The following is a 25,797-nucleotide window of genomic DNA, read 5'->3' as shown; positions in this document are numbered from 1 at the left end:
TAGTCACAAGTTCGGCGGTGGAGTCGAGGGAAAATAAGCGATCGATCGGCAGCCTGCCTGTCAAATCATCGCGCGGCCGATCTCGAACCCTTACGAACTCCTGTTTCAGCTATATCATCGCTTAGCCATGAGATCACCGTTTCATTGCAGTTTTGTATTTCCATTTCTAATAGCTGTCGATATGGAGTCAGTTCATGTTTCAGTGCCTTGTTGTTCATGTTGCATTAATTCGGTCGCGTACTTCAAGGATGACTATAAATATTAAACAACGCGCGCCTTGAAGACGGACTGCTCATCAGTGACATTCTATTCAATCCGTCTTGCTCTGTCTTCTATTCTCTCGATTGTTGAGCGATCAACCCGAGCTTGCATTCCCGCTCCAACAACCCCTTACTTCATCCACCACTCTTCAGGCACCCGGGCTACTTAAGTATACGCGCCCTTCCTTCCACATAAGCCATCCCATCAACAATCCAAACCAAACCAACTCACCCACTAACCTACCTCACCCCCCAGCCCTCCAACCGCACCATGAAAACCCCTACCATCCTCACCCTCCTCCCTAGCCTCGCCCACGCCCTCGTCGGCCTAGACTGGACCGTGACCGGCGCCCCCTCCACCGGGCTCAGAGACATCACGTTCCCGATCTCGATCGCCCACGCACCCCACGAAACAGGCTTCTACTTCGCGCAACAGTACGGCTTCCACGGGCTCTCGGACATCGGGTACACGGGGCTGCAACCGCGCCCTGACAACAGCGGCGCTAGCATCATCCACGCCGTGTTCAGCAGCTTCGTGCCGGGAAGCACCAGCTCGGACGAGAACTGCAGCGATGGCGCAGACGGCGGCGAGGGGGTGAGTTGCAGCGTTGAGATCGCGGCGTCCTACGAGAGGGTGTATCATTTGGTGGTGGAGAATAAGGACGGGACCACGACGTGGACGGGCACGTTGGTTGATGTCCAAGGTGGTAACTCGACGCGCATCGGGGAGTATACGTTGCCCGAGGGGGCGGGTGGGATTAAGGACTCCCAGGTGGGTTTCGTCGAGTATTATCCGTGGAATGGGCAGCCGAGTCATACGTGTGACTCGTTGCCGGCGACGAATGCGAGCTTTGGGGATCCGAGCTCGTCGGCTGAGGGGGTTAAGGGGTCGGTGGGCAAGCCGTATGAGTATGGGGATTGTGTGGGCAAGGCTGGTTTTGAGGTCGAGGAGACGGATGATGGGTATGAGGTTTCTGTTGGGTTCTAGATTAAAGAGGAGTTTGGGAAGCAGGGGCTGTGGCTTGAGGTTCTATACAAGTGGCTATATACTTGTCTTTGCTAGTTATTACGGTGCGGATATAAGCAAATCGTTCCAGGGCGGTAATTTCTCGATACATGGTGAAGGTCTTCCAAAATCTTCCATTGCTAGCTCTCCTTGCCCTTCTTTCTACGATGATGATCCTCGTTTTCTTCTCCAAACAGCCGGATATACCGACCAATTTGATGAAAAAAAGGGGGTTGCCACTTGTGAAAATCACAGAGCAGCGTGAGGTAAACAAAAAATTCCATAGCCTCTGGGCTATGAGTAGATAGTTCATGTAGTAAAGATCATCCATTCGGTTCGCTCTGTTCGCTCCGTTCGCTCGGTCGGTTCGTTCGTTCGGTTCGCTCGTTCGGTCTCTCCGTGCGTTATCCCCGTTAGCCATGCTTCAACTTGTCGAGGGCCCTGTCAAAATCTCTGTCCAAGTCTATGTTGAAGTCCCTGTCGAAGTCCCTGTCGAAGCCCAATATCATCCCACTTGTGTCGAAGTCTCGTTTCTAAGTTCCATGTCGAACAATGCACCATGTCGAAGCCCATAGCCAAGTACCGTCCATATCGAAGTCCATGTCGAAATCCATGTCGAAATCCATGTCGAAGTCCATGTCGAAGTCCATGTCGAAACCCATATCTATACCCAAGCCATATGTCCAAGTCGTATGTTGAAAGTATGTCGAAGGTCCAAAGGTATACCGAAGGTCGAAGGTCGAAGGTCGAAGGTCGAAAGAGGGTTGAAGAGGAAAGAAAGAAAGAGGAAGAGGGGGAGTGATCGAGGGGCTATTTATGCACCAGCGAGCAGCCCTCCCATCAGCTGACCAGGACCAGATCTGGGCCCTCATCACCAACCTCTTCAGCTGCAGATTCACTGCCTGACCAGTCATCGCCTGGCAGGAACATTCACTCAACCGACAACTTCCGCTAAACGGGCCTGGCCACCAAATTTCGCCCTGCGTCGGTCACTGCACAGACCTCGGGATTGCGAATCCCAACGCCACTTGCCCAGTTTTTCCTGGACTCTTCCACTATCTGCAGGCAGCCAGGTGAGTGAATCGCCCGGATTCGCTCTGTCAAGTTCCCTCCCAGATTCTTCATCGTTGACTGGATTGTCCCGACCATCGATCAGGACAGCTGCACGGCGTCCGACGTCACGATTGCTGAGCTCACTCACCCCATGCCCATGTTGAAGGATTCTCCTACAATCTTTAGGCAACCAGATTGGAAAGAGGAGCATGGCTTTGTTCTGCGGAGTTTCTCATTCCCGAATTCATCTGTCTTCTGACTTTGGTTCTTCCATACTCGACGTAGCACGGTTGGTATACCTTACTGGTGGCCGTGGGATTGCGCAGTTCATCATAGCCAGCCAATTCCTACAAAGCCTACATCAGCCTAGAGACGATGAGAAAACGTACGAATTACTTGATGGGAGAGCTCTCTATTGTCCAAAGAACAATTCAATTGGAGGAATCACAACATGTATGTAATTCAGGATTGCTACCCACCACCACCCACCCATTCGCATGGACACTTCAGCAATCCCTTGGCAGATGTAATTCACGAGGCAATTGAGTTCGCATGAACAGATGCACCAAGATCTAGACGCTAATGTTAGAAGCAGGTTCACTTCCATCACAGCTGTTCCAGGAGCAAACTCACAGATGTTTCCCTTCCGGTCCCTCCGACTGCAACAATCCACGATCGCCATGTTGACAATGAACGATCAGTGTTCCTCCCCTTTCCCACCACCCTATAACCCGAGCAGTCACCTTATATCCATGTCGATGTTGATGCTGATGTCGATCCGATCGTGATGTCGAGAAGTGAACGATCCTTGGCCCGCCCTCATTCCCACCACCCATAGTTCAGGTGGTTGCCTGATAAGTGTCGATGTCGATGTTGATGCTGATCGTCACGTCAAGAAGAAAAGGATTTATGCCCGCCCGCTAACCCACCACCCATAGTTCAGGTGGTTGCCTTATATTGTCGATAAAGAATGGTTGAAATATCAATATATCTGTATGTCGATACGTTGATGATTCGAGTTGACCGTGATGCTGAAACGATCGGTGTCCCACCCACATCCCTCCACCCTTGCGGCGGGTGGCTACCTAATGTTTTTGATGTCGAAAGCTCGAATGCTCAAATGTCGAAAGCTCGGAAGATTGAAATATCGTCGTATCAGTATGTCGATACGTCGATAAATCGAGTTGATCGTCATGTTAAATGAACGATCGGTTCCCACCCCTTGCCCTCCACCCTTGATCGGGTGGCTACCGTATGTTTTTGATTTCGAAAGCTCGGAAGCTCAGAAGGTTGAAATATCAATATATCTGTGTGTCGATACGTTGATAAATCGAGTTGATCGTCATGTTGAATGAACGATCGGTTCCCACCCTAATCCCTCCACCCTTGGTCGGGTGGCTACCGTATGTTTTTGATGTCGAAATTTCGAAAGCTCAAAAGATCGGAAAGTTGAAATATCGTCGAATCAGTGTGTCGATACGTCGATAAGTCGAGTTGATCGTCATGTTAAATGAACGATCGGTTCCCACCCCTTGCCCTCCACCCTTGGTCGGGTGGCTACCATATATTTTTGTTATCGAAAAGTGTCAATATGTCGAAAGGTCGAAAGCATGAAAGCTCGAAAGATTGAAATATCGTCGTATCAGTATGTCGATATGTCGATAAATCGAGTTGATCGTCATGTTGAATGGACGATCGGTGCCCTCCCCATTGCCCTCCACCCTTGATCGGGTGGCTACCATATGTTTTTGATTTCGAAATGGTATCGAAGTGTCGAAGTGTCGAAGTATCGGAATATCAAAATGTTGATCTGATCGTCTTCTCGAGAAGACTGATCGGTGCCCTCCCCATTGCCCTCCACCCTTGATCGGGTGGCTACCATATGTTTTTGATTTCGACAAGATATCGAAGTGTCGGAGTTTCGTAGTTTCGAAGTGTCAAAGTATCAGAGTATCGAAGTGTCGGTATTGAAGTGTCAATTTGATCATCTTCTCGAGAAGCCTGATCAGTGCCCGCCCCATTGCCCTCCACCCTTGATCGGGTGGCTACCGTATGTTTTTGATTTCGAAAAGATATCGAAGTGTTTTTGTCGAAGTAGTAGAGTATCGAAGTGTCGATTTGATCATCTTCTCGAGAAGACTGATCGGTGTACACCTTCCACCCATCCTGCTCGAAGATCCAGTCGAGCTACGCAACTTGTGTTGTTTGTCGTCTCCTTTGCCCATGAAAGAGGAGCCTATGCGCGTATCCACGAAATCAGCAAATTACCCAGAGTAAGCCATCAATTCCAGACTTACGATTTCCCAACCACTAATAGTCCAGCACGATGCTGCTTCAGCGCATTCCAAGCCCGTCCCAGCCACCCAACCAGGGCTTGTTCAGAGTTCGAATCAAGCTTGAAACCTGCCAGTAAACGATGTGCCAGAGAACATCAGTACCCGTGTCCAAATGAACTAATGGGGCTCAGACTCACAATTTCCAAATAATCGTCAGGAAAAGATATCTCTGCGAAGAGACCCAAGCCCATCCCGTCCACCCTCCTAGGCCTGGTCAGAAACGAGTCAAAGCCGAACACTGAGACAAATGAAGTCGTAAAGTTGTAAGTCAGCCAGCATTATCAAGTGTTAACATCAGCACGCAACTCACTGTTTCGCAAATCCAAGTCAAGTAAACACGTCGATTCGTCGAATCGACCCAAGCCCGTCCCTGCCACCCTGCCAGGGCCTGGTGAAAGTGCCTTTGATGTCGAAGTGCCGATTGGATATCGAATAGCCATGTCGTATGTTCTCGATCGCCGAAAGGTATGTCGAAAATCGAAAACCACCGATGGCCACCAATCTCGCGGAAAGCAACCAGATTCCAGGCCAATAAAAATAAACAACCAAGAATCAGTAAATGTAAGGCCGGATAACCAACACCTCGTCGCAGATAACCACCAAAACCCAAGTCGATAAAAAGAAAAGCCGACAAGCCGACGACGCAAACCAAGTAACAAACAGTCCATCGCCGAACCCACAGAAGAAGCTCGAGAAAGCCCAAATGCCCAAAGGAAGCTACCTAGCGCTAGCTAACCTATCTAGCACCTAGCTAAGCTACCTAGGACCTAGCTAGCTATCAAAACGACTGCCTAAGAAGGATGTCAGACCACCAAGCAAACAATGCCAGATAACCAACACTTCATCGCAAAGACTTACCAAAAATAAAGCACCAAAAAAGGCCGTCCAAGAGAAAACCGTCCAAGAGAAAACCGCTCAAACGAAAGTCTCCTAACGAGAACCAAAGTCGCCAACGGCAAACCCAAAAACCCAACAGCAGCTACCTAAGTCTATCTAGCTATCTGGCTATCTAGCTATATAGCTATCAACGGAAGCTAGTAAGAAAAAGGCCCGATAAGTACAAAATTCCAGAACGAGGTCCTCAAAACAAGTTGCACACGAGACTCCCAATATCAGCGTATGCTCTCAAGTTCTTTGGATGAGTGCAAGACTTACAGTTTCCAACCACCAGATCCAAACACACTGTCGCGTCGGGGCGACCCAAGCCCGTCCCTACCACCCTGCCAGGGCTTGGTGAAGTTGCCTTGAATGTCGAAGCAGCATCTAGTCGGTAAGTATCCACAAACGCGAAATCCAAAAACAAAAAAATAGCTCGTAAACCAGTCAACGCAATCTCAAGCGCAGAAAGAGTCAAGATAGTGAAGACCGTAAAGCGACCAACGCGGGCATATTGGAAAGTTGCACGGGAATCTCTCGATATCAGCAGCTGCTTTCCAACTTGGGACTGGATGTCAGACTCACTGTTTCTCAATAACAAAGTCGAACCAGAATGTCGCGTCGGGGCGACCCAAGCCCGTCCCTGCCTCCCTGCCAGGGCTTGGTGATGTTGCCTTTGATGTCGAAGGACCGTGTCGTCGATAGTCGGCAGAGCGAAAATCGAAAAAATCGTCCTCGGCGAGCAAGGAAGAAAAGGAAAGAAAAGAAAAGAAAGAAAGCCCCCAGACCCAATACCCAACTCCTCCCAAGTCCAACACGTAGAAAACATCAACACCCAAATCCAACCAGAATCTCCAAAGAAAAGAAAGCCCACATCCAGCCCGTATATCCAGAATCACCAGGAGAGAAAACCCATATCCAATCACAACCCAAAAAGCAGGAAAACCATCAAGTCAAGAGCCCCAATTCCAAAAACCCCCAAGAAACGCCAGAAAACTGGCCAAGAAAGGAACCAAACCCAGAGACCATCCAAAAGACCATCGACAGAAAAGAAAAGAAACCCAGAAGACTCCCATAAACCCAAACCAGCCAAAGAAAAAACGATGATAAGTACATTCCCACCCACCCACCCACCACAAGAAGGAAAAGAAAACTCCTAAGGTAAGCTGCGAAGACTATATAAGCTGCATAAATGATTCCCACCCTCCCACCTCAAGACGAAGTCTGTCGTGGAAGACCCGTGGAGGAAGAAGAAGAAGAAGAAAGAAAGAAAGGAAATGGGAAATGGGAAATGGGAAATGGGAAATGGGAAATGGGAAATGGGAAATGGGGGGAAAGGAAAAGGAAGGGAAATGGAAAAGGAAAGGCAGGAAGGAAGGAAGCCTGGAGGAAGGAAGGACCACGTACGGCCGGCATACGTCACACCCATCCCCGACTGGAAGAGGAAAGAAAATAAGGGAAAAGAAAAGAAGGGGGGGAAAGAAGTATAGAAAAAAAAAAAAAAAAAAAAAAAAAAAAAAAAAAAAAAAAAAAAAGGGAATGAAATAGAAGGGGGATAAGAAACTGCAGCAGCAGAAGGGAAAGGAAGGGGAACGAGCCTGGGCAGGGGAATGTTCATGACCATGGTAAGATCGGCCTCATATGAGACCCAGGGCAGTTACAAAAGAAAATACCTACCTATTCCCACCCACCCGCCGCTGGACAAAGGAAAAGGGGACATTTCCTCTGTACGAGGCAAGACAACACCCTCTCAAGGAGGGGCCGGACTGGGACTGTCCAGGGCAACAAAAGAAAATACATACCTGAACTGCCCATCCACCCTTCCCCAGGCGCATCTCCAGAGCAGTCCGCAGCAACCAGACCGAAGCCCTGAATGATGCGCTCTGACAATCAATGTTGATGTGCCTTTGCCCACCCACCCTCATCCAGACGCACTCCCCAGAGCAGTCCGCAACAACCGGGACCGAAGCCCTGAAGAGCACGCCAAAGGCACATCAACAGACGCATCTTCAGAGAAGTTTGCAACAGCCAGACAGTCTCTGAAGAAATGCGTCCTTGCAGCAACAAGGTGGTGTGCCTTGGCCCACCCAACCCACATCCAGACGCACCCCCCAGAGCAGTCCGCACAGCGCAGACCGAAGCCCTGAAGAGCACGCCGCCGAAGGCACACCACCAGACGCATATTCAAAGAAGTCCACAGCAGCCAAGCAATCTCTGAGGAAATGCGTCGTAGCAGCCGAAGGTGACATGCTTTTGGCCCACCCAACCACACCCAGACGTACTCCCCAGAGCAGTCCCCAACAGCCGGGACCGAAGCCCTGAAAAGCACGTCGCCAAAAGCATGTCACCAGACGCATCCCCAGAGCAGTTCGCAGCAGCCGAACCGAAGCCCTGAGGAAGTGCATCCTAGCTGCAACAGGTGATGTGCTTTGGCCCAACCCAACCCACGTCCGGACGCACCCCCCAGAGCAGTCCGCAACGACCAGACCGAAGCTCTGAAGAGCACGTCACCAAAGCACATCACCAGGCGTATCCCCAGGGCAATTCGCAGCAACCGAACCCCTGAAGAAGTACGCCAAGGGACCCAGAAGGATGTGCCTTTGCCCACCCACCCGACCCGGACGCATCCCCAGACCAGACCGTAGCCCTGAGGAAACGCCAAGGCACATCAAGAGACGCACCTCCAGAGCAGTCCGCAACAGCCCGGACCGCGGCCCTGAAGGATGCATCTCCTGGGTCCCAACACATGTGCCACTGCAGTGGAACAACGTATCTCCAGAGCAGTCTGCAGCACCAGACCGAAGCCCTGAAGAAGTACGCAAAAGGGAGCCCAAAGGGATGTGCCTTTGCCCACCCACCCGACCCAGACGCATCCCCAGAGCAGACCGTAGCCCTGAGAAAAACGCCAAGGCACATCAAGAGACGCACCTCCAGAGCAGTCCGCAACAGCCCGACCGCAGCCCTGAAGGATACGCCCCGTGGGCCCCCAAACATGTTCCACTGCAGTCAATCGACGCATCTCCAGAGCAGTCTGCAGCAGCCAGACCGAAGCCCTGAAGCATGCGTCGAAGGCACAGATCAACAGACGCACCTCCAGAGCAGTCCGCAACAACCAGACCGAAGCCCTGAAGGATGCCACGAAAGACAAAGGAAAGAAAGAAAGAAGAGAGAAAGCCTTTGTCAGACCAAGCCGACTAGGCAGCAGCAGCAAGGACTGAACCAGCTGTCTCAACTGCATGGCAGAAGAAAGAACCTGTTTCAAAAGTCAGTAGTCATGAACAGACAGAAAGGAAGGAGTGAATCTACTCATCTGGTATAGAAATCTGGCAAGGTGGAGTGGTGTTGCGTCGACTATGTTGGCTACACCTACAAGACAGGGAGGGGAGTTGTGGGAGGGAAGAGAGAGTCAGCTCAGAGCTGGGGGAAGATGGGCTTTTGGAAGAATCTGGTGTGACTCACAGTGTCTACGTGAGAATAGCATCATTTTTGAACTTATTTCAGAAAATTTCTGCTCTTGTGACGGGATATGACGAGTTTGGTATCATTTTCTCGTACGCAGTCATGTAACTGGGCGGATTGGCGGCTTGCTCTGTATTTTATACCAAAACCGTAACTATTTGGTAAAAGAATGAAGCAATTCCGACTACATGTCTACGTAAGGTTACATTTCACATGATACCAAGCGATGCTACAATTAAACATGACGAGAGTCCGCGTCGGATGGAAGATGATGGAGGCAAATGATTGAAATGTTACGACAGAGACGAACTGCCTCGGCATCGCCAACAAAGGCTTTCAGTTGGATAGCTACTCGTAGTATATAGCGGGCTATTCTGGGGATCATTGTGCATACAGATAAGCTTAAATTAGTCGCGCATTTCAAAACAAATCAAAAAGTATCTGCCCTGCATAAGTGTCCGTCCCCACTGTTTGTGTCAGTCCAAAGAATCCACCGGGTTTTCTCGCCCGAGAGAGTCCTCCGTCTAGAGTCTCGAGAAGGCACGATGGAGCTCCAGCTGTTCCTGATAAGGCCGAACGGAAGTTGCGCCGTTCCGCTGAGTAAAACGCCACAAGCGGTTGTCTTCCATGGCCGCTGGCTGTCCCCGAACGACGACTTGACCATTGACCACCGATGCAATGCGAAACGACCGCGGTTTTAACGGTGTGATCTACAACGTTCATACCTAGTCGGGACCTCTTCGGGGAATCCTGCATCCTGCGACTCGTCACTGCGCCCGCGCGAGAATCGATTCTCAATCATTCTGGATGGATTCACGACGGGGGCATTATCGACTAGCATTCTCTTTTCGCTCGGCAATTTCGCTTGAATTCTACACCGAAGACACACGGAATATCCTTCGGAGGCCGCTGCCTGGTTCCGTGACGAATTGCACGGTGGAGACGCTGATCTTTATTCTGTCTCGGAATTCCCGAGTGTCCCCTGGCGTGCTCATTGGCAGAATCATGCAGAACCAGTTTGATCTGATAAAAGTCTTTGGGGTGCAGATGGGGGGATGGGGAATGCCATGAGACTGCCGAGTCTGATGGGTCTGATGGAACAGACAGTCTGGAAATTCCGAATGACGTTTCAGAATCCAGCTGTCCAAATATAAGGAAGGAGGTCGCAAGACACTCAGGACGAGAAGCAAGACAAGACAACAGGACCTTTGCGGCGTAGACTCACCATGAACCTCCTCTTCCTCTCCCTGCTGCCTCTGGTGGCGTCGCAGTCCCTCAGCGATCTCTATGTCAACGATGCACCTTCTTCGCCGCGACCGTACATCATCCCTCACTATGCCGACTCGCACGCTGTCACCGTAGGCAGCCAGCTTTATCGCTTCACGGTGACGGGGCCTTCGTCCGACTATGCCTTCACGCTGATGAGCACCAATGCCCCATCCAGTGGCAGCCTGGGCGTACTCCCCCATATTCACCAGAAGCACTATGAGAATTTCTTCAACTTCAAGGGTCGCTTTCAGTTGTGGGCGCAGCACGGCGATGGAGAACAACAGGGACGGCTGTTGACGCAGGGAGACTACGGATCAGTCCCCAGGAACACCACGCATACGTTCCAGATCTTGGATCCCGATACCGAAATGGTGGGAGTCGTCGTTCCGGGCGGATTCGAGTAAGTCAATGGCATCTTGTCACTCTCAAACAGAATTAGCACGCTGACTTGAACGGTCGCAACTCACAGGGACTTGTTCTACGCTCTCGGCCAGAACTTCTCCTCCGCAACCAACACGCCCTACATTCCTCAGGCCAGCAACACCTCGGGCCAGGACTCCAACGCCGTTTCCGGCCTGGAATCCTTCGACGTCTACGCTCAGCTCGACTTCCAGCCGCGTCGGGATTTCGCCAACGGCTCCGCTCCCTCCGATGAGGGCTGGCATAGCGAGTCGGACTCCTTGGGCCAGTCAGGAAAGCCCTACTTCGTCGCCAACAACTACGGACCGAAGTACCTCAACTCGGAGCACGGCGCATACCAGATTGTGCAGCCGCTCGTCACCAACTCCCAGTCGCAGGACACCAACTTCACCATGTCCACTCTGATCGTGAGTCGACAGCGGGCGGCGGCGAAGGCCCCGACGTGGAATGCGGCCGGAGCGGCGGCGTTCGAGGTGCTGGAGGGATCACTGATGATCCAGATCGGAGACTACCCGGAAGCCCGACTGGAGATGGGCGACGTGGCGTTTATCCCCAAGCACGTCCCCTACCGGTACTGGAACCAGGGAGCCTATGCAAAGGCTCTGTATGTCAGCAGCGGCCGCGAGGGCGCCGACCAGCGTCTGATCCGCGGAGGCAAAAGCTGGGCCTATCCCACCTTTCCCCGATACTAAATTGGCCGTCTGTGCTAGAGCCCAGTAACTTCAAATGGCGCCATCGTGATTGGCAACCGTGGTGTGATGTGCCTCTCTTCGGATTGTATTTTTAGATCTCGTTGATAAAAATAAACCCTCGATGATTGATTCCGCGACGTGATTCGACTTCCGACCAAGTAGCGGTCGGTCGCAATCGGCGTCTGTTGACCCGGATAACCCATATTGCCCAAGCATGCAGGCCGAGGAAGCTCATCACCGGTCTAAACCATGACGCGAGGCGCGGGGTGTGAAAGGAGCTGTTTAGTTGGTGACTCCGCCGCCTAGTCCCGTACACTGCAGGACCAAGAGCTTCGGCGGTGCGGGGGTTGTTCTTGGCGACGAAGTATGGGCCGATCGACAGTGCGTAGGGGAGCAAGGGAGCGGAGAACAAAGAAGTCAGGAAGAGCAGGAATTCTGCGTCGTACGGAGGAGTTACGCAGGGAGGGACACGAAAGAAAAACGGTCGAAAAGGACTCGCAAGGCAGAGCAGCAGGGGGCGCGACGATCGAACATATATTTGCAATATGAAACCGACGGCAAGGACAACCCGACTGATAAGACCGGATAAGAAGGAAATGAAACCGGGCTCGCTAGGTAATCTGAAAGACGGGACTGGCCGTTCGAGAGGATTTATTCTTAGAAAACGGCTCGAAGCCATTTGGCATCCCCTTGCATATCCCAGGATCCCGGAGCCGGTCGCAGGTTCGTAGCAGGCCAATGACGATCGCGAATGGTGTGACAATGCAGGCGTCATTGCATAGGATCGGTGGTTAGTAGCGACGCCGAGAAAGACTACGAAATCCGTAGTTTCGGCCGTCCAGGAGGAAAGGTGGACATGGTCTCTGGTCTAAAAGTACGGAGCAAAAGCGAATGATCTTAGGGCCTGCAGGCGCACGGGACCGACGGCGTATGCGACCCGAACGCTTCCAAGGTCGAGGCAGCAAAGTCCCCAGTCCCACATCCTGGAAAGGCGTTCTTCATCTCCAGGGCGAATTTGTCATTGATGGATTCAGACAGCCGAGTCGATGGCGTCTCAAACAGATGAAAAGCCATGGAGATCGATGATGAATCGCCCGTCACGCCGAAACAACCTCCGCATCAGATCGCGTTGGGCCGAAAGAAGCAATATCTCCTGGACGGAATGGATCGTCATGGACCGTTGCCTGCGACGATGCTCCGCCAAGGGAGAGAGGGATTGATGAATCGACGCCAGGACTTAATAATCCTGGCCGGTGGAGCCGCGACTAGGGCCAGTAGATTATAGTTGACTCCTGGACGGAGTAGTCGAGAAGGCCGAGTCAGTAAGCTGGCAGCTCCAGACCGTGGAGATTACCAAGCACCACCCGCCAGTGGGAGGCCCAGCATTAGTGAGAAAACTCCGGAGTATTGCCATATCCACTTTGGCTGACTTTGGCTGGCGTCCTTTAATTCCTCTGCCAAGAATGGATCGACGTCCATGAACGAATGGGCGTGCGTTCCTGCGTCATTGTTCCAATGCTGCTCGTTTGCTGGTCGGTCTGATCACTGCGAGTCCACCGTATCACATTTGCTCGTCCCTTTTTTTTTTTTTTTTCTGGCGACTCCGTGAATGTCATTTTCCGTTTGCTGTTTCTAGACCCGTGATGCTCAGTTAATCAATCCGTCTTCGCCATTGGCCACGCGATCCAATGGGCCGGTTCTCCTGCCCCCTTGGCCCTGCCAGGGTATCCCCGAGTGGTTGCAGGTCGCTGCATATAAGTACTCCTGACAGGTACCTCGATCGACAAACGCTCGTCGCATTCCGAACTTACAATTGCTCCTGTTTCGCATCGGAATCCCAATTGGTTCGTATTTGAATTCTATTCACCTCTCCGGTCTCACTGATCAATTCCCCTTTTGTCCCCTCATTTTCCCATTCCCATTCCCATTTATTCCCCTTCCTCATCTTTCTCCCACCCGCTAATAGATGTCCGTTTCCTATCAGTGATCATGCGTTTCTCTCCCCTTCTCGGCCTCGTTGGCGTTGCCAACGCGGTCTGCCCCTTTGCGGACTCCAACGGCGGCCAGCATGAACGTCGTGATGCTTCGTCCGAAGGTGCTGCCGCCAACACCGAGGAATTCTTGTCTCAATACTATCTGAAGGACGATGATGCATACCTCACGTCCGATGTGGGAGGTCCGATTGCCGATCAGGACAGTCTGCAGGTCGGTGACCGAGGTCCGACTCTGCTGGAGGATTTCATCTTCCGTCAGAAGATCCAGCGTTTCGACCATGAACGTGTATGTTTCTGTCCCTCTCCCTAAAAAAAAAAAAAAAAAAAAAAAGTCTAGTATACAGAATGTCTAACATGCATCGTAGGTTCCCGAACGTGCAGTGCATGCTCGGGGTGCTGGTGCCCACGGTGTCTTCACCTCGTACGGAGACTACTCCAACATCACTGCTGCTTCTTTCCTCGGCAAGAAGGGCAAAGAGACGCCCGTTTTCGTGCGATTCTCGACCGTCGCTGGCAGCCGTGGTAGCTCCGACCTTGCTCGTGACGTTCACGGCTTCGCGACTCGCTTCTTCACGGACGAGGGTAACTTCGGTAAGACATTGTCTCTCTCTTTCTAGAAACATACGAGCAGCAATAACTGACTCACCTAGACATCGTCGGCAACAACATCCCCGTCTTCTTCATCCAGGATGCCATCCTCTTCCCCGATCTCATCCACGCCGTCAAGCCCCGCGGCGACAATGAGATCCCTCAGGCTGCCACCGCGCACGACGCGGCCTGGGACTTCTTCAGCCAGCAGCCCAGCTCCCTGCACACGCTCTTCTGGGCCATGGCCGGTCACGGTATCCCCCGTTCGTTCCGCCACGTCGATGGCTTCGGTGTGCACACCTACCGCTTCGTGACCGATGACGGATCCACCAAGCTCGTCAAGTTCCACTGGAAGTCGCTGCAGGGCAAGGCCAGCTTGGTCTGGGAAGAGGCGCAGCAGGTGTCCGGCAAGAACCCCGACTTCCTGCGCCAGGATCTGTTCGAGTCCATCCAGGAGGAACGGTACCCCGAGTGGGAGGTATGTCCAGTCTTGCCTTCGTTTCAATTGATTCCTATCGTGCAATACTAACTATACCGAATAGCTCGGCGTGCAAGTCATGGACGAGGAGGACCAGCTCCGCTTCGGCTTCGACCTGTTCGATCCCACCAAGATCGTGCCCGAGGAGCTGGTGCCCATCACCAAGCTGGGCAAGATGACGCTGAACCGCAACCCGCGCAACTACTTTGCCGAGACCGAGCAGGTCATGGTCAGTCTTTCCCTCTCCTTCCAAAAAGAAAGAAAGAAAGAAAGACTTCGATGCTAATACACCGCAGTTCCAACCCGGCCACATCGTCCGCGGTGTCGACTTCACCGAAGACCCTCTCCTCCAGGGCCGTCTCTTCTCGTACCTCGACACCCAGCTGAACCGTCACGGCGGTCCCAACTTCGAGCAGCTGCCCATCAACCAGCCCCGCGTCCCCATCCACAACAACAACCGTGATGGCGCCGGTAAGTCACCCCCTTCCTCCCCAATCCAACCCATCTAACCCAACCCAACCAGGCCAAATGTTCATCCCGCTCAACCCCAACGCCTACACCCCCAACACCTCCAACAAGGGCTCTCCCAAACAAGCCAACCAAAGCGTCGGCAAGGGCTTCTTCACGGCCCCGAACCGCTCCCCCAGCGGCCACCTGACCCGGTCCGTCAGCCCCAGCTTCCGCGACGTGTGGTCGCAGCCGCGTCTCTTCTACAACTCGCTCCTCCCCGCGGAACAGCAATTCCTCATCGACGCCATCCGCTTCGAAACCTCGAACGTCAAGAGCTCCGTCGTCCGCCAGAACGTGATCCTCCAACTCAACCGCGTGTCGAACGATCTCGCGCGCCGCGTCGCCCGCGCCATCGGCGAGAAGGAACCCTCCCCGGACACCAAGTTCTACCACCACAACAAGACCCTCAACATCGGCGCGTTCGGCCACCCGCTCTCCAAGCTCGAGGGCCTGAAGGTCGGGTTCCTGGCCAGCGCGCAGAACGCCTCGTCCATCAAGGTGGCGGCGGAGCTGAGCGACGCGCTCGCCAAGTCCGGCGTCGACACTGTCGTCGTCGCCGAGCGCCAGGTCGACGGCGTCGATCAGACGTACTCCGGGTCCGACGCTATCCAGTTCGATGCCGTGGTTATCGCCCCCGGCGCTGAGGGCCTGTTTGCGCCCGCCTCGTTCACCGCCCCGCCGTCGAACTCGACCGGCTCCGTGGCCACCTACTTCCCCGCCGGTCGGCCCCTGCAGATCCTCGTTGATGGGTTCCGGTTTGGAAAGCCCGTCGCCGCCCTGGGCTCTGGTGCGTCGGCGCTCAGGGGCTCCGGCATCTCGGCGTCCCGCGAGGGCGTGTATGTGGCGCAGGAGGTGACGGATGCGTTCGTGGATCAGATCAAGAAGGGGTTGCGCACGTTTAAGTTCTTGGATCGCTTTGCGCAGGATAACTAGATGCCTGCTATCAGGTCTGCTTCTGTTTCTGATCCGATATTTGTCGTGTTGAAGTGATGTGATGTGATGTGATGTGATCTGATGCGACAGGAGATAGACAATTGATGCATGGCTGATGATACATGGGCCATGGGTCTATCTGTCTTCCTGTTCATATGTATCTATCTATTCTAGAGTCGGGGTGTGGTGGTGTACTGCCCTACCTGTCCGATCTCTTGGTCTTTTTCTTGTATTTATTTTTGAAACGCTATTGATCTTAGCTATTACATTCAAACTTGATGTGGATTTCATCTGGTTTTATTTCTCTTGTTTTGTTTTGTAGATTGGGCTAGAGCTGGAGAGAGAATCTTGGTGCTTAAGTGCATGATGCAATCTACCCAGCATTTCACCACTTTTAAGACCTTCCATCCTCGTCATCTTGATCATCTAACAACTGTTTAATACATCGACTCTTCGAAGAAGATTCGCAGGTCTAGCCTGTAAAAGCAAACTGCTTGTATATTTATTTCTTTCACTCTCTTTCTGTGTCAAGCTTTCTCAATAGCAAGCATAAACAATACCACTAGTGTACATCCATCATCAAACAATTCTTTTCTCATCTAAGCCCCCGCTAGCAGATCATCAACAAAGCAAACTAAATTCATTAAAAAAAAAAGACAGAGATCAAAATATTAACCCCATCTCCTCCCACCAACCACTCCCCTCTCCAACGCAACTGCATCCTTCACCTTCAATGTCCTCTTCCCTGCGGTACTCTCTTTTCCATCCCTCCCCTTCTCTCGCGACCTCGGTCCTAAAATAGCCCACTCAGCCACCGTCGCGCCCACATCCTCTTCCTTGCCCTCTCCTCCTGCCAGTCCCTGGTTCCCAGAGATCAGCAGCGTCGCGTACCGCGATACACGCACAGGCTGGTCAAGGTCCACGCGCGTGGTGTTCCCGACGGGTATGGACACTTGGTTGTAGTCTTCCGTGGCGAGCCATGGTTTCGAAGGGGCGATGTTTGCGAGGTGGGTGACTACGGTGTAGGACTCGTTCTGGCTTTGGGTATGGCTGTCGTGGGAGCTGAGGAATAAAGACGCCGGGTTCTCGATGGCGTGGTCGTGGAAGAGGATGGTGGCGTTGACCGGCGGGGTCTGGGCCCAGTCGAAGTGGAAGCCCTGGACTTGGGCGTTTGAGGCAAGTTCCTGGTCGGAGAGGGTGACGGTGAGGGAGGTGAGGGAGGACGAGGAGGGCTGCCATTTTGTGGACGTGGCGCCGTCGACGGCGGAGATGGGGAATTGGCCCGCTTCGAAGTCGGAGGGGGAGTTGACGGGACGGCATTGTACGATGTTGTCGGCGATTGTGGGGATGGTTCCGATTTGGCGGTTGCGGATGGTCAAGGGACTGGAGCGGGGGAGGGTGTGGGTGGTTGCGTTGGAGTCTAGGCCGACGTGGACGGGGATGGACGAGTTGGCGAATCGAGGGTCGGCGGACGGCAGAGCAGGAGTGTCAACGGCACGACGGATGGTGGTGTGCGTGGAGTTGGAGCTCGCGGAGATGGGCCATCCACGCCAGTAGAAGGTGCGGTAGGTGATATATGGGATCTGTGGGGGAAGGTCCGGGTCGATGTGGATGGCTTCGTCTGGGAGCAGGCGCAGACCGAGGTAACCGAAAAGGACGACTTGGTTGCCTCCGCCGTGGCCGGTCAGGAAGGGGAAGGCCGGCCGGGTGCCGCCGTTGATGCTCGCATCGTCGATCATCTGCTCGGACATTTGGTAGAAAGGCGGCCGCACATAGGGGTCGAAGGAATATTGGTGGTAGGTGTATGCTGAGCAGCCGGATGGCGAGATGTCGTTGGCCACGATGGAGAAGATTGCCCAAGTCATAGCGGGACCGTCGGCGGATTGCTTGTTGGCATACTTTGCGAGACGAGGTTGACGAGGTTAGTAGGGTAAGTATGACGGAGACAGAAGCACTCACGTAGTCAAGATCATTCAGTGCGGTTTCAGCGCTGTAGTTATCGTAGACCAGCGGGTAGGTAATAAGCACGATGTCGGCTTGTTTGACCACGGCGGTGCCATTCATCGTGGTATATTCCAGTGTCACTCCGTCCTCTCGAAGCATGAGCACATTCTCTGCGATCTCAGACCAGGTCTTATTAGTCTCTATGTCGAATTGCTCGCGGAAAGCATTGGCGTTGTCGAGGGTCTCCGAAATAAGGGCCATTGTGAATCCACCAGCATCGATATGGTTTGCGTATTCGTCCTAGTAGAGCAGTCAGAATGAAAACGCAGAAAAGGCGCACTTGCAGACTTACAGGGTCAGTCATATTCGTCAAAGTCCAAGACGATCCATTGCGCTCCACCAGGTTCGAGTACAAGGTTGCCACAGAATCGTAGATAGGGAAATGCTCGTCACGGAAATGCTGCGTATTCCCACTCGCAACCCACTCGTATATCATGGAGAGTCCTATGTCCCCATTCAAATGATACTGGTAATCCCAGCAAGGGCCCGTAGCCGTGCAGTTACCAGATCGGCCGCTCGTCCAGGGATAGATCGCCGCGGACGGCTCGAACTTGGTACGGTTCTTTGCACCGGCAAACGATGTTTTGATATTTTCCTGCGCCTGTCCAAACTTTGCCACACGGTAGTTGGTCACTCGCTGAGCAGCCTCGGGATGAGAGGCGACAAGACCAGGCTGCATCCAAACATCGGCATCCCAGAAGACTTGCCCTGCGTAGGAATCGGAAGTAAGTCCACCGACTGAGATGCTGTGGTCATTCACCGGGGCTCCTGCGACCGCGGCAATACCATTTTTGCCAACGGTGGCCTGCAAAAGATAGTATACATTAGCGACGGCAACGATGGCCGAGTCGATGAGATGATCGTCTTCCGGCACCCTGCCGGTTTTGGGGTCCACAAAATGATCAACCGAGGCATCAGGCATGATCGTTGCCCACTCGGAAACATGAGCTTTCAGCGATTGCTGATAACCCGCGATCAACCCTGCGAATGCTGCTTGCTTCGCAGTTTTTCGCGGGTTGCCAAAGGCGTCGGAGGAAGCAGCACCGACGAACTTGGTAATGCGTACAGTTTTATTCGTTGCAAATTGGACGTTCACACCTTGGGCAACGGACGATTGGTTCGTGCTCACGTAAGGCTTGTTTTTGATCGCAGTACGCGTAGTCAAGTCGACCCCATCGGAGGCTGTCAAGTTGGCGTACACGTAGGCCGTGACATTAGAAACACCCCAGGGCCGAACCGCCGTGAAGATTGCATGGTCGTCCTGTCCCGATTCCACGAAATCTGTGCGCACAGCCGATCTACCATCAATGAGGTTGACCACCGTAGCATTCGTGTTCCGAGAGGGGGTGATTTCCATATCGACCACCGCCTGGGTAACATTCAGCTTGTTCGCGAAGATCCGATACGCGATGTCAAATGATCCCCTGTCGCCTTTCGGAACCCACTGATAAGACCATGACAGCACCCCGGCCTTGAAATCGTACGCAGACTGGAAGTTCTTGATGGTTTTGTTGTCCACAGTAGCATCCAAGTAGTCACCATTGCCCAAGTCAAGGATTAGCCCAGCCCAGTGCGGTACTCCACTAATGACGCTGTCCCAGCCATATTGGTACAACCACGGGAAGTTGGTCGAGTTCGTGGTCGGTTGAGAGTCGTAGAAACCGGCTATCGTTGCAAAGCTTTGCCGTCTCGAGAACAGAGGCCAGCCGCTAATCTCATTGCCGTTGTCTTCGCGATCGATTTCAAAGAAGGGGCCAAGACTGGCAACACTGATGCCAAGATATCCATTCGCAACCGAGCCACGAGCCTGGTAACGTCCTTGATCGAAAGCAGTGGTTTCAAGTATCCAGTTGTTGTCATCCCACGTCAGTCCATCGAACCTAGTCTGATACACATTTGTTGAGTTTCCCGCGGACTTTCGAGAATCATGACCGCCGTGGTGCCTGTTCAAGGCACCGGAGATGCGATCACTCTTTCCAGGCGCGCCAGAAGCTGCCAGAGAAAAACACGATTGCAGCAGCGCTGCTGCAAGTATCTGCAGCTTCGTTAGTTTTAAGTGTAAGTGTTTTACCGAGGGATTGGTGAAGGAATAATAATCACATACCTTCAACCTCATCGCGAGATCTCTCTACCAACAAAACTATTGATCAAAAAACGATGAATGAACATAAGAGAACCAAACACCAAGATATTTCAACCCTCGAGGCAGGCAGCAACAGCAGTTACAATAACGTAAAAAGCCCGCTTCGCTCGCGAACTATCCAGTCCCCACACTCGTATCCAAGACCGGGAAAGCAGACGCCGATCCAAAAACGCCCAGCCAGAAATGCCCTCTAGTCAGAAAGCCAAAAGAGAAAAAGAAAAAAGAAATCCGGGAGCCGGTCGGCCTAGTTAAAACTTAAGGTTACCCAACTCTACCTACCCTTGGGAATTTCCCTCGATCGCACCACCAACCGTATAGTCGCGGGTCACTGAATATGCGGGGTAACAGCAAGCCACAATCCCAACGTCACTTCGGGGAAAGGAATGCTCGGTTTCGATCTTGCGCAAAAAGGCAGAGTGGGAAGCCGGACTCGGATCCAAGGTTTTGCTTGGCCGATAATAGTCCGTCGGGGTTGGACGATCTCAATGACAGGGCGTGGAGGAAGCCTCTTGCATCATAGTGTGGGGTTCGGGGTTGCCGGAGCGCATCTGGGGTTCCGCACGCGGGATGAGTAGGCTCTAGACAGCGCCGGAGGGGTTGGGTCACGGTGAGATCGTTTGGGTTAGTATGGGAATTTTGTGCTCCTGGGTTTGAGATAAACTCAGATACCAATAACTGGAATGGGATGGCCAGGAGTAAGGAGTGGGATGAAGAGATGAAGAGACGAAGAGATGGAGAGATGGAGAGTCGACAGCCTCCGATTACGGGAGAATATTTCCACGGAAGGCCTCAGGCACAGTGCTGCCTTGTTCCAGGCCACCACCAGCCCATCGTGTAGTTAAGGACCAACTCTCTATTATTCTTTTCTCGTCACAAACAAGTACCATATCATCTCTATCATCAAACCTTCATGTAGAACAAACAATACGCCTTCAAAGAGAAAAGAGGAAAAAAGAAATGCATCCCTACCTCGCCGTCGCAATCTACCACCCTCGATACGGCAACTTCCAGCACTGGGCCCTCCACCTGCACACCTCCACCGAAGACACCATCTACGAAGTCGACGGCGAGCATCCGAGTTTCCAAAAAGTCACATCATCCGGCAACCCGCGCGACTCGGAGACATTCATCCACGCCATATTCGTGAGCGAAGTCGGGGATCCCGACATCCCCACCATCAGAGCGATCGTCGATGGCGCCCGCGTGGACAACGAGACGCTGGAATGGGACTGTCAGGAGTACGTCTTGGAGATAATAGAGGCGTGTGAGCAGGAAGCCGTGCTCGATGATCATGATCTGGAGTACATGGAAGCGAAGGAGACGCTGAAACAGAAACGGGGGCCGATGATTTGATTTGGTTTGATTTTGGCCATCTGAGCTGTCGGACCATCGAAAAGGCCGGTTTGGTATGGCAACGTATCAAGATCTGATCTGTCGATGGCTGCTAGATATCCTACCTCTGTTGATCAGTTGCATTTATCCTAGATGAACTAGCACAGGCTAATATGCGGAGCCCCTCCCCGAGCTCGGCTTCGAGAGCCGATATCAACCCTGCTTTGAGACGAAGATCAGGATCTCCGCTTGGCCTAAGGCGAACTCCCCACGTTTTCTCCGCAATTTTAGCTTTATCTCGTCAACATGGAAAGTGGTACGTCGTGAGTTGGCAAGGTCGGAGTAGACTAGTCCCGTTCGTCTGCGTATCAGGTCTGCAAGATCGGCATACTGGTTACATTCCATCTGATCAAGGGCAGGCAGGGTTAACAAGAAAATCGGGTCCATTGCGTCTCGGTCATAAGAAAAAGAAAAAGGCATGCTAATAAAATCACAAAGGAAAAAGAAAAAATCACAACCCAATCCGTCTCTTCGCTTCCTCCCTCAACGCCGCTGCTGTATCCCTCGTGCGCTCCATGGCCGACTGGTTCTCAACGGCCCTGCGCAACAGGAAATGGAGACATTCCTCGGTGGTCCCCCAAGCCAGACATTTAAACACGCCCGGGACTGCGCTGGCACCCACTGACTTGCCTTCTGCTGGTAGATAATCTCCGGCCTGGTGTTGTGCCACCAACCCGCAGCTCACCTCATCTGCCATGCCCTGCAATTGGCCCACCTCCACCGGGATCGTGGGCAACCCGTTCACGACGCGGTGCTGGAGCAGGGAAGATGCCTTCCGCACGCTTTCCCCATTGTGCGTGGCCACGAACAATCGCACGTCAGGGAACACAGGTGTACTCTCCGACTCGCGCAGTGGGAATTTCCGAGTAAGCAGACTTTCCACAATGTGGTTGTAGTTGCGGTCGGTGTCGGCTTTGGTGTCGTGGATGCGCGATCGAATGTCATGGGCAATGTATGCGCCGCGGACCAGTTTGATTCCCAACCCCCAGCCTTCCTTTCCGGCAAGACACAGGTGATGGTAGACGTTTTCGGTGGAGGATTTCAGGTACGCCTGGATGGTGTTGAACACCACGATGGCTCCCTGCCGGTTGAACTGCCGCATGAGATCGATGGTCCAGGCATCGATTGCCGGCTGAAAGACCTGCTGCTCGGCGTCGATCCACACACGAGAGTTCTGTGCCGCAGTCGCCGCGCAAAGCTCCGTGATGGCCTGCTTGATCTGCGGAGGAGGAACAGGGTCGCCACGCGCGAGAGCCTCGACAGCCGCGGGACCGGCACCGGTGAATCTGCGTCTGTCAGAATTGGGAAATCAAGTCGTGTCGAGGGTGGCCTCACTTGACGGCAAGATAGTCCCCCTCGCCAATCATCTTCAGGGTCCGCAGGTTCCCTTGCTTCCATTCTTCAACGGCGCTGTCTTCCAGCACTTTCTGGCTCACCGTATGCCATTGGGAATCCGCACCCTCCATCCTCGCAACAGACTCCCGAGCATATCCTAGAATAACACCCTTGAAACCTAGACTCTTCATATCCTGAACCGTCCGGCGCACCCCCTTCTCGTTCGACCCCGCACAGAACTGATTGTAGATAGTCGTGCGGAGAAGGTAATTCATCACCGGGTTTTTTGAAGGACTGAGCAGGAACGATTTAGACTCGACCACGTATTTCAGGATCGACACGCAAGGCCTCAGGAGCGGCGATGACATCACCGACGTAAACAGCAAACAGCGAAGAAACGTCTTCGTCGGCATCACCGAGAGAGGGGCCTTTTTAGGAGGCGATGGGGAGGCATGGAGCGGGATCGCATGGTGGGGTGTAGCTGACGATGACTTCGCCAATCCAACTGCTTTGGTCCGTGGATGTATGAGCCCGGACCGCTTGGGCCAGGAGATCTTGGGCCCCATGCTAGCAAAGAGTTGTGTAAATCTGGAGTTATCAGGACATCTCCTTGCTGTCCCTTACGCACTATATACCTTTCCTCGTGCTCGCGATACGCACTATGTGAGGGGTCGGTTGAGAAGCGATTGCCAGCGAATACGGAGGGGGTTACTGTAGTCCGGCTCGACGACCGATTGGTTTTTTGTCGTTTTGATGGAATATTTAGTTCCACTGGAGTCGGTCGGACTGGGTCATTTGATTGATTCAGCAGTCGTTGTAGCAGATAAGCTCGGAGGCACCTTCCGTCATGCTCGGCCGGGGATTCCGCCACATATCAATCAGTCTGCGGCCCGTATGTACACCCATACGGAGTATGCTTTCAACACGGCACTAATTGTCTCGGGGGCTATTTTTATCTATCGCATTCTGATTGACCGTCTAATTGCCATATCTAGCTGTTTACCTACTACATTCTAGGCCCAGTCCCGCATCTATTTCTCACCCCGCAAATGCTTCACCCCGTTAATCATCGAATCGGCAAACGCCCCTCTCACTCCCTGTCTCTCCAGCGTCAACAAGCTCTGGATGGTGCACCCCCTGGGCGATGAAATACTCTCCCTCATTAAAGCCGGGTGATCCCCCTCTTTCAGCAGCCCTGCCATTCCCGTGAGAACCTGCGCCGCCATCTCCAGCGCCTCCGCCCGACGCATCCCCTCCACCACACATCCATCCAAGATCCCATCCAGTGGGGTAGAGAAGATGGCCATCGACGCACCCGCCAAGTGACCTCCGATATCAAACTGGTTCGAGGGCAGCCACTTGACGGTGCCTATCTGCGAGAACATCCACGTCAGAGTCTCGGACATGTCCTCTGATAGTTCGGAATTCTCCTCGATGATAGTCAGAGACTGACGGATCCGCGACGCGACGTTAGGCATGGCTCGAGCGACAGTCATGGTTGGAACCCAACTTCCGTAGCGGAATATCTCCTTGATGTCGTTCGGTTTCATTCCCGCCATGATACTGATGACGAATTTCCCCTGCAGCGCCTGTGCGATACCTTGTTCCTGCAGGATCTCCTTTGCCAGGAATGGCTTGCATGCGAGCATAATGATGTCTGCTTCTTGGCACGCGCGTAGATTCTGCCCGTGTCCGACAGTCACCCGAGCCTCGTCGGCCTGGAATGTCTTCCGCAGGCGGTCCGCCGATCCCGCGCTCTTCGTAGATACAATGAAGCGAGAGATCTTAGGCGTGGTGCCGGATTGGAAGTCTTCGCGCGTTGCGTCCAGGATACCGCCGAGGATGGCGGACCCCATGTTTCCTAGATGATGAGTCAGTCGCGGGGAAGTGATGTAGTGGAATTGAGTAGACGTACCGCATCCGATGAATGCGATGGTGGACATTGTGTTTGTTTCTGTGTGGTGGACGCGGGTTTGATGGTGAGGAGGTAATTTTGCTTTGGGTACTCCGTGCAGGAGGAAGAAATGAAAATGATGGTCGATGACAAGTGAGTGGGTGTGGTGGATAGACTTCGGGAGTTGGGGCCGAGAAGCAGATAAAGAGCAAACGTCAAGATCTGAGGATCCACCCCTTGGAGCCATTGACTTGTTCCGTAGTACGGAGTACCCCTCCTTCAGTCCTTCATCGAGGCTCAGTGGGGTGGAAATCATTCATTTTGTGATGGTGAATGCCAATACACTACATTTAATCGGATAGCACTGATTCAGCTCGGTTTGCAGTGAATTAATTAATGTGTTGTTCTAAACCCCCATCATCTGGGCAACATTTCCTCGCTTCGAAGGCTGGGTGGGGCATAAGAAATCCGCAAGCAGGAATCGAAACAAACAAATGCAATAGCAGAAAAGAAAAATACCTCCCTCCAACAGTAGCCCAGTAACGTAGAGAGTAGAGAGAGAAAATACAAAAAAGAAAAGAAAAGATCATTGCCCCGGCCGCGGATCGAGCGGGAACCGTCGCAAATTCCCAGCAAAAACAAAACCACTCGACCACCCGGGCGGAAGGCGAGCCGACCTTCGGTCTGCTGTCTCTTGTCTTTTGCACGCATCGTAGTTTTGGCAATTTTTGTGGCTTTCTAGGACTCTTTACTATGATGGGATTCCCTTATTTCAGATATTAGCATGCTATGGATATATATTTATGTACCGTAGAGGGGTTTGGGGCAGTTTTGATCGGTGAATAGACGGGATGGGAAGAGTTCTCTTTGAGTTTGCATCATGGGGTAGCAATGTATATATCTCCGCCCAAGTCCCAGGGCTATCTTGATCTTGAGATGGTAGTGCCACTTATTTCATGCTATTATTCCACTGTTCTACGAGCAGAACAAACAATACAAATAAAAGCACATTACAGGAAGTAGCACAAACAATAGACAACCAAAGAAAGAGTCAAATCCACCCCAGAAGCTTAGCAGTCGATCACACACCTGTCGCTTATCTCCAGTAATCTGCCAGAATCCAGCCACCAAGTCAAAAGGATCGACTCGCCTCCC

The 25,797-nt window shown here is 52.8% G+C and overlaps 13 protein-coding genes across 13 annotated transcripts; 5 read left to right on the top strand and 8 right to left on the bottom strand.

Moving 5' to 3' along the window:
* Positions 1-531: 531 nt before the first annotated feature.
* Positions 532-1,248, top strand: P170DRAFT_458585 (uncharacterized protein; the record flags this gene model as incomplete). The annotated part of the gene is made up of 1 exon (XM_024851805.1): positions 532-1,248. One exon carries the CDS (start codon positions 532-534, stop codon positions 1,246-1,248), a length of 717 nt encoding a protein of 238 aa, XP_024700281.1.
* Positions 1,249-1,799: 551 nt separating this feature from the next.
* On the bottom strand, positions 1,800-2,180 carry P170DRAFT_479512 (uncharacterized protein; the record flags this gene model as incomplete). Its single annotated transcript, XM_024853690.1, has 1 exon — positions 1,800-2,180. One exon carries the CDS (start codon positions 2,178-2,180, stop codon positions 1,800-1,802), a length of 381 nt encoding a protein of 126 aa, XP_024700280.1.
* Positions 2,181-4,506: 2,326 nt separating this feature from the next.
* Positions 4,507-5,095, bottom strand: P170DRAFT_479511 (uncharacterized protein; the record flags this gene model as incomplete). The annotated part of the gene is made up of 4 exons (XM_024853689.1): positions 4,507-4,555; positions 4,617-4,714; positions 4,793-4,893; positions 4,966-5,095. 4 exons carry the CDS (start codon positions 5,093-5,095, stop codon positions 4,507-4,509), a joined length of 378 nt encoding a protein of 125 aa, XP_024700279.1.
* Positions 5,096-5,525: 430 nt separating this feature from the next.
* P170DRAFT_270949 (uncharacterized protein) lies at positions 5,526-6,648 on the bottom strand. The gene is made up of 3 exons (XM_024843141.1): positions 6,117-6,648; positions 5,811-6,065; positions 5,526-5,758 (listed from the first exon to the last, which is right to left on the bottom strand). The coding sequence occupies exons 1-3, from the start codon at positions 6,358-6,360 to the stop codon at positions 5,661-5,663; spliced, it is 597 nt and encodes a 198-aa protein (XP_024700278.1). The 5' UTR covers positions 6,361-6,648; the 3' UTR covers positions 5,526-5,660.
* An 803-nt stretch (positions 6,649-7,451) lies between these two features.
* Positions 7,452-8,126, bottom strand: P170DRAFT_270945 (uncharacterized protein). The gene has a single exon (XM_024843140.1). The coding sequence runs from the start codon at positions 7,934-7,936 to the stop codon at positions 7,541-7,543; it is 396 nt and encodes a 131-aa protein (XP_024700277.1). The 5' UTR covers positions 7,937-8,126; the 3' UTR covers positions 7,452-7,540.
* Positions 8,127-8,445: 319 nt separating this feature from the next.
* On the top strand, positions 8,446-8,898 carry P170DRAFT_440155 (uncharacterized protein). The gene is made up of 2 exons (XM_024850009.1): positions 8,446-8,784; positions 8,842-8,898. Exons 1-2 carry the CDS (start codon positions 8,524-8,526, stop codon positions 8,848-8,850), a joined length of 270 nt encoding a protein of 89 aa, XP_024700276.1. The 5' UTR covers positions 8,446-8,523; the 3' UTR covers positions 8,851-8,898.
* Positions 8,899-9,981: 1,083 nt separating this feature from the next.
* Positions 9,982-11,417, top strand: P170DRAFT_270919 (cupin domain-containing protein). Its single transcript, XM_024843138.1, has 2 exons — positions 9,982-10,659; positions 10,729-11,417. Exons 1-2 carry the CDS (start codon positions 10,217-10,219, stop codon positions 11,369-11,371), a joined length of 1,086 nt encoding a protein of 361 aa, XP_024700275.1. The 5' UTR covers positions 9,982-10,216; the 3' UTR covers positions 11,372-11,417.
* On the bottom strand, positions 11,418-12,282 carry P170DRAFT_270920 (uncharacterized protein). The gene has a single exon (XM_024843139.1). It carries the CDS (start codon positions 12,144-12,146, stop codon positions 11,463-11,465), a length of 684 nt encoding a protein of 227 aa, XP_024700274.1. The 5' UTR covers positions 12,147-12,282; the 3' UTR covers positions 11,418-11,462.
* A 1,078-nt stretch (positions 12,283-13,360) lies between these two features.
* On the top strand, positions 13,361-15,874 carry cat1 (catalase catB; the record flags this gene model as incomplete). Its single annotated transcript, XM_024853688.1, has 6 exons — positions 13,361-13,651; positions 13,731-13,956; positions 14,016-14,431; positions 14,496-14,660; positions 14,728-14,902; positions 14,955-15,874. The coding sequence occupies 6 exons, from the start codon at positions 13,361-13,363 to the stop codon at positions 15,872-15,874; spliced, it is 2,193 nt and encodes a 730-aa protein (XP_024700273.1).
* Positions 15,875-16,456: 582 nt separating this feature from the next.
* On the bottom strand, positions 16,457-19,994 carry treA (alpha,alpha-trehalase treA; the record flags this gene model as incomplete). Its single annotated transcript, XM_024855059.1, has 4 exons — positions 16,457-17,772; positions 17,834-18,118; positions 18,171-19,913; positions 19,983-19,994. The coding sequence occupies 4 exons, from the start codon at positions 19,992-19,994 to the stop codon at positions 16,546-16,548; spliced, it is 3,267 nt and encodes a 1,088-aa protein (XP_024700272.1). The 3' UTR covers positions 16,457-16,545.
* Positions 19,995-20,894: 900 nt separating this feature from the next.
* Positions 20,895-21,726, top strand: P170DRAFT_513071 (uncharacterized protein). The gene has a single exon (XM_024855058.1). It carries the CDS (start codon positions 20,979-20,981, stop codon positions 21,372-21,374), a length of 396 nt encoding a protein of 131 aa, XP_024700271.1. The 5' UTR covers positions 20,895-20,978; the 3' UTR covers positions 21,375-21,726.
* Positions 21,727-21,864: 138 nt separating this feature from the next.
* P170DRAFT_415856 (putative proline oxidase Put1) lies at positions 21,865-23,314 on the bottom strand (the record flags this gene model as incomplete). Its single annotated transcript, XM_024847088.1, has 2 exons — positions 21,865-22,699; positions 22,749-23,314. The coding sequence occupies 2 exons, from the start codon at positions 23,312-23,314 to the stop codon at positions 21,865-21,867; spliced, it is 1,401 nt and encodes a 466-aa protein (XP_024700270.1).
* Positions 23,315-23,779: 465 nt separating this feature from the next.
* P170DRAFT_479505 (pyrroline-5-carboxylate reductase) lies at positions 23,780-24,691 on the bottom strand (the record flags this gene model as incomplete). The annotated part of the gene is made up of 2 exons (XM_024853687.1): positions 23,780-24,609; positions 24,664-24,691. The coding sequence occupies 2 exons, from the start codon at positions 24,689-24,691 to the stop codon at positions 23,780-23,782; spliced, it is 858 nt and encodes a 285-aa protein (XP_024700269.1).
* Positions 24,692-25,797: the final 1,106 nt, after the last annotated feature.

The sequence above is a fragment of the Aspergillus steynii genome (genome assembly GCF_002849105.1).
Source record: "Aspergillus steynii IBT 23096 chromosome Unknown P170scaffold_8, whole genome shotgun sequence".
Lineage (NCBI taxonomy): Eukaryota > Fungi > Ascomycota > Eurotiomycetes > Eurotiales > Aspergillaceae > Aspergillus > Aspergillus steynii.
This window is presented reverse-complemented; position numbering and strand designations above follow the sequence as displayed.

Coding starts and splice junctions, on each gene's coding strand:
- P170DRAFT_270949 (XM_024843141.1), bottom strand. CDS start 6,360: ATGTTTTCTACGTGTTGGACTTGGGAGGAGTTGGGTATTGGGTCTGGG. Junction 6,066..6,116: donor GACTTTGTTATTGAGAAACA/GTGAGTCTGACA, acceptor TGATATCGAGAG/ATTCCCGTGCAACTTTCCAA. Junction 5,759..5,810: donor GGATCTGGTGGTTGGAAACT/GTAAGTCTTGCA, acceptor TGATATTGGGAG/TCTCGTGTGCAACTTGTTTT.
- P170DRAFT_270945 (XM_024843140.1), bottom strand. CDS start 7,936: ATGCACTTCCTCAGGGCTTCGGTTCGGCTGCTGCGAACTGCTCTGGGG.
- P170DRAFT_440155 (XM_024850009.1), top strand. CDS start 8,524: ATGTTCCACTGCAGTCAATCGACGCATCTCCAGAGCAGTCTGCAGCAG.
- P170DRAFT_270919 (XM_024843138.1), top strand. CDS start 10,217: ATGAACCTCCTCTTCCTCTCCCTGCTGCCTCTGGTGGCGTCGCAGTCC. Junction 10,660..10,728: donor GTCGTTCCGGGCGGATTCGA/GTAAGTCAATGG, acceptor CGCAACTCACAG/GGACTTGTTCTACGCTCTCG.
- P170DRAFT_270920 (XM_024843139.1), bottom strand. CDS start 12,146: ATGACGCCTGCATTGTCACACCATTCGCGATCGTCATTGGCCTGCTAC.
- P170DRAFT_513071 (XM_024855058.1), top strand. CDS start 20,979: ATGCATCCCTACCTCGCCGTCGCAATCTACCACCCTCGATACGGCAAC.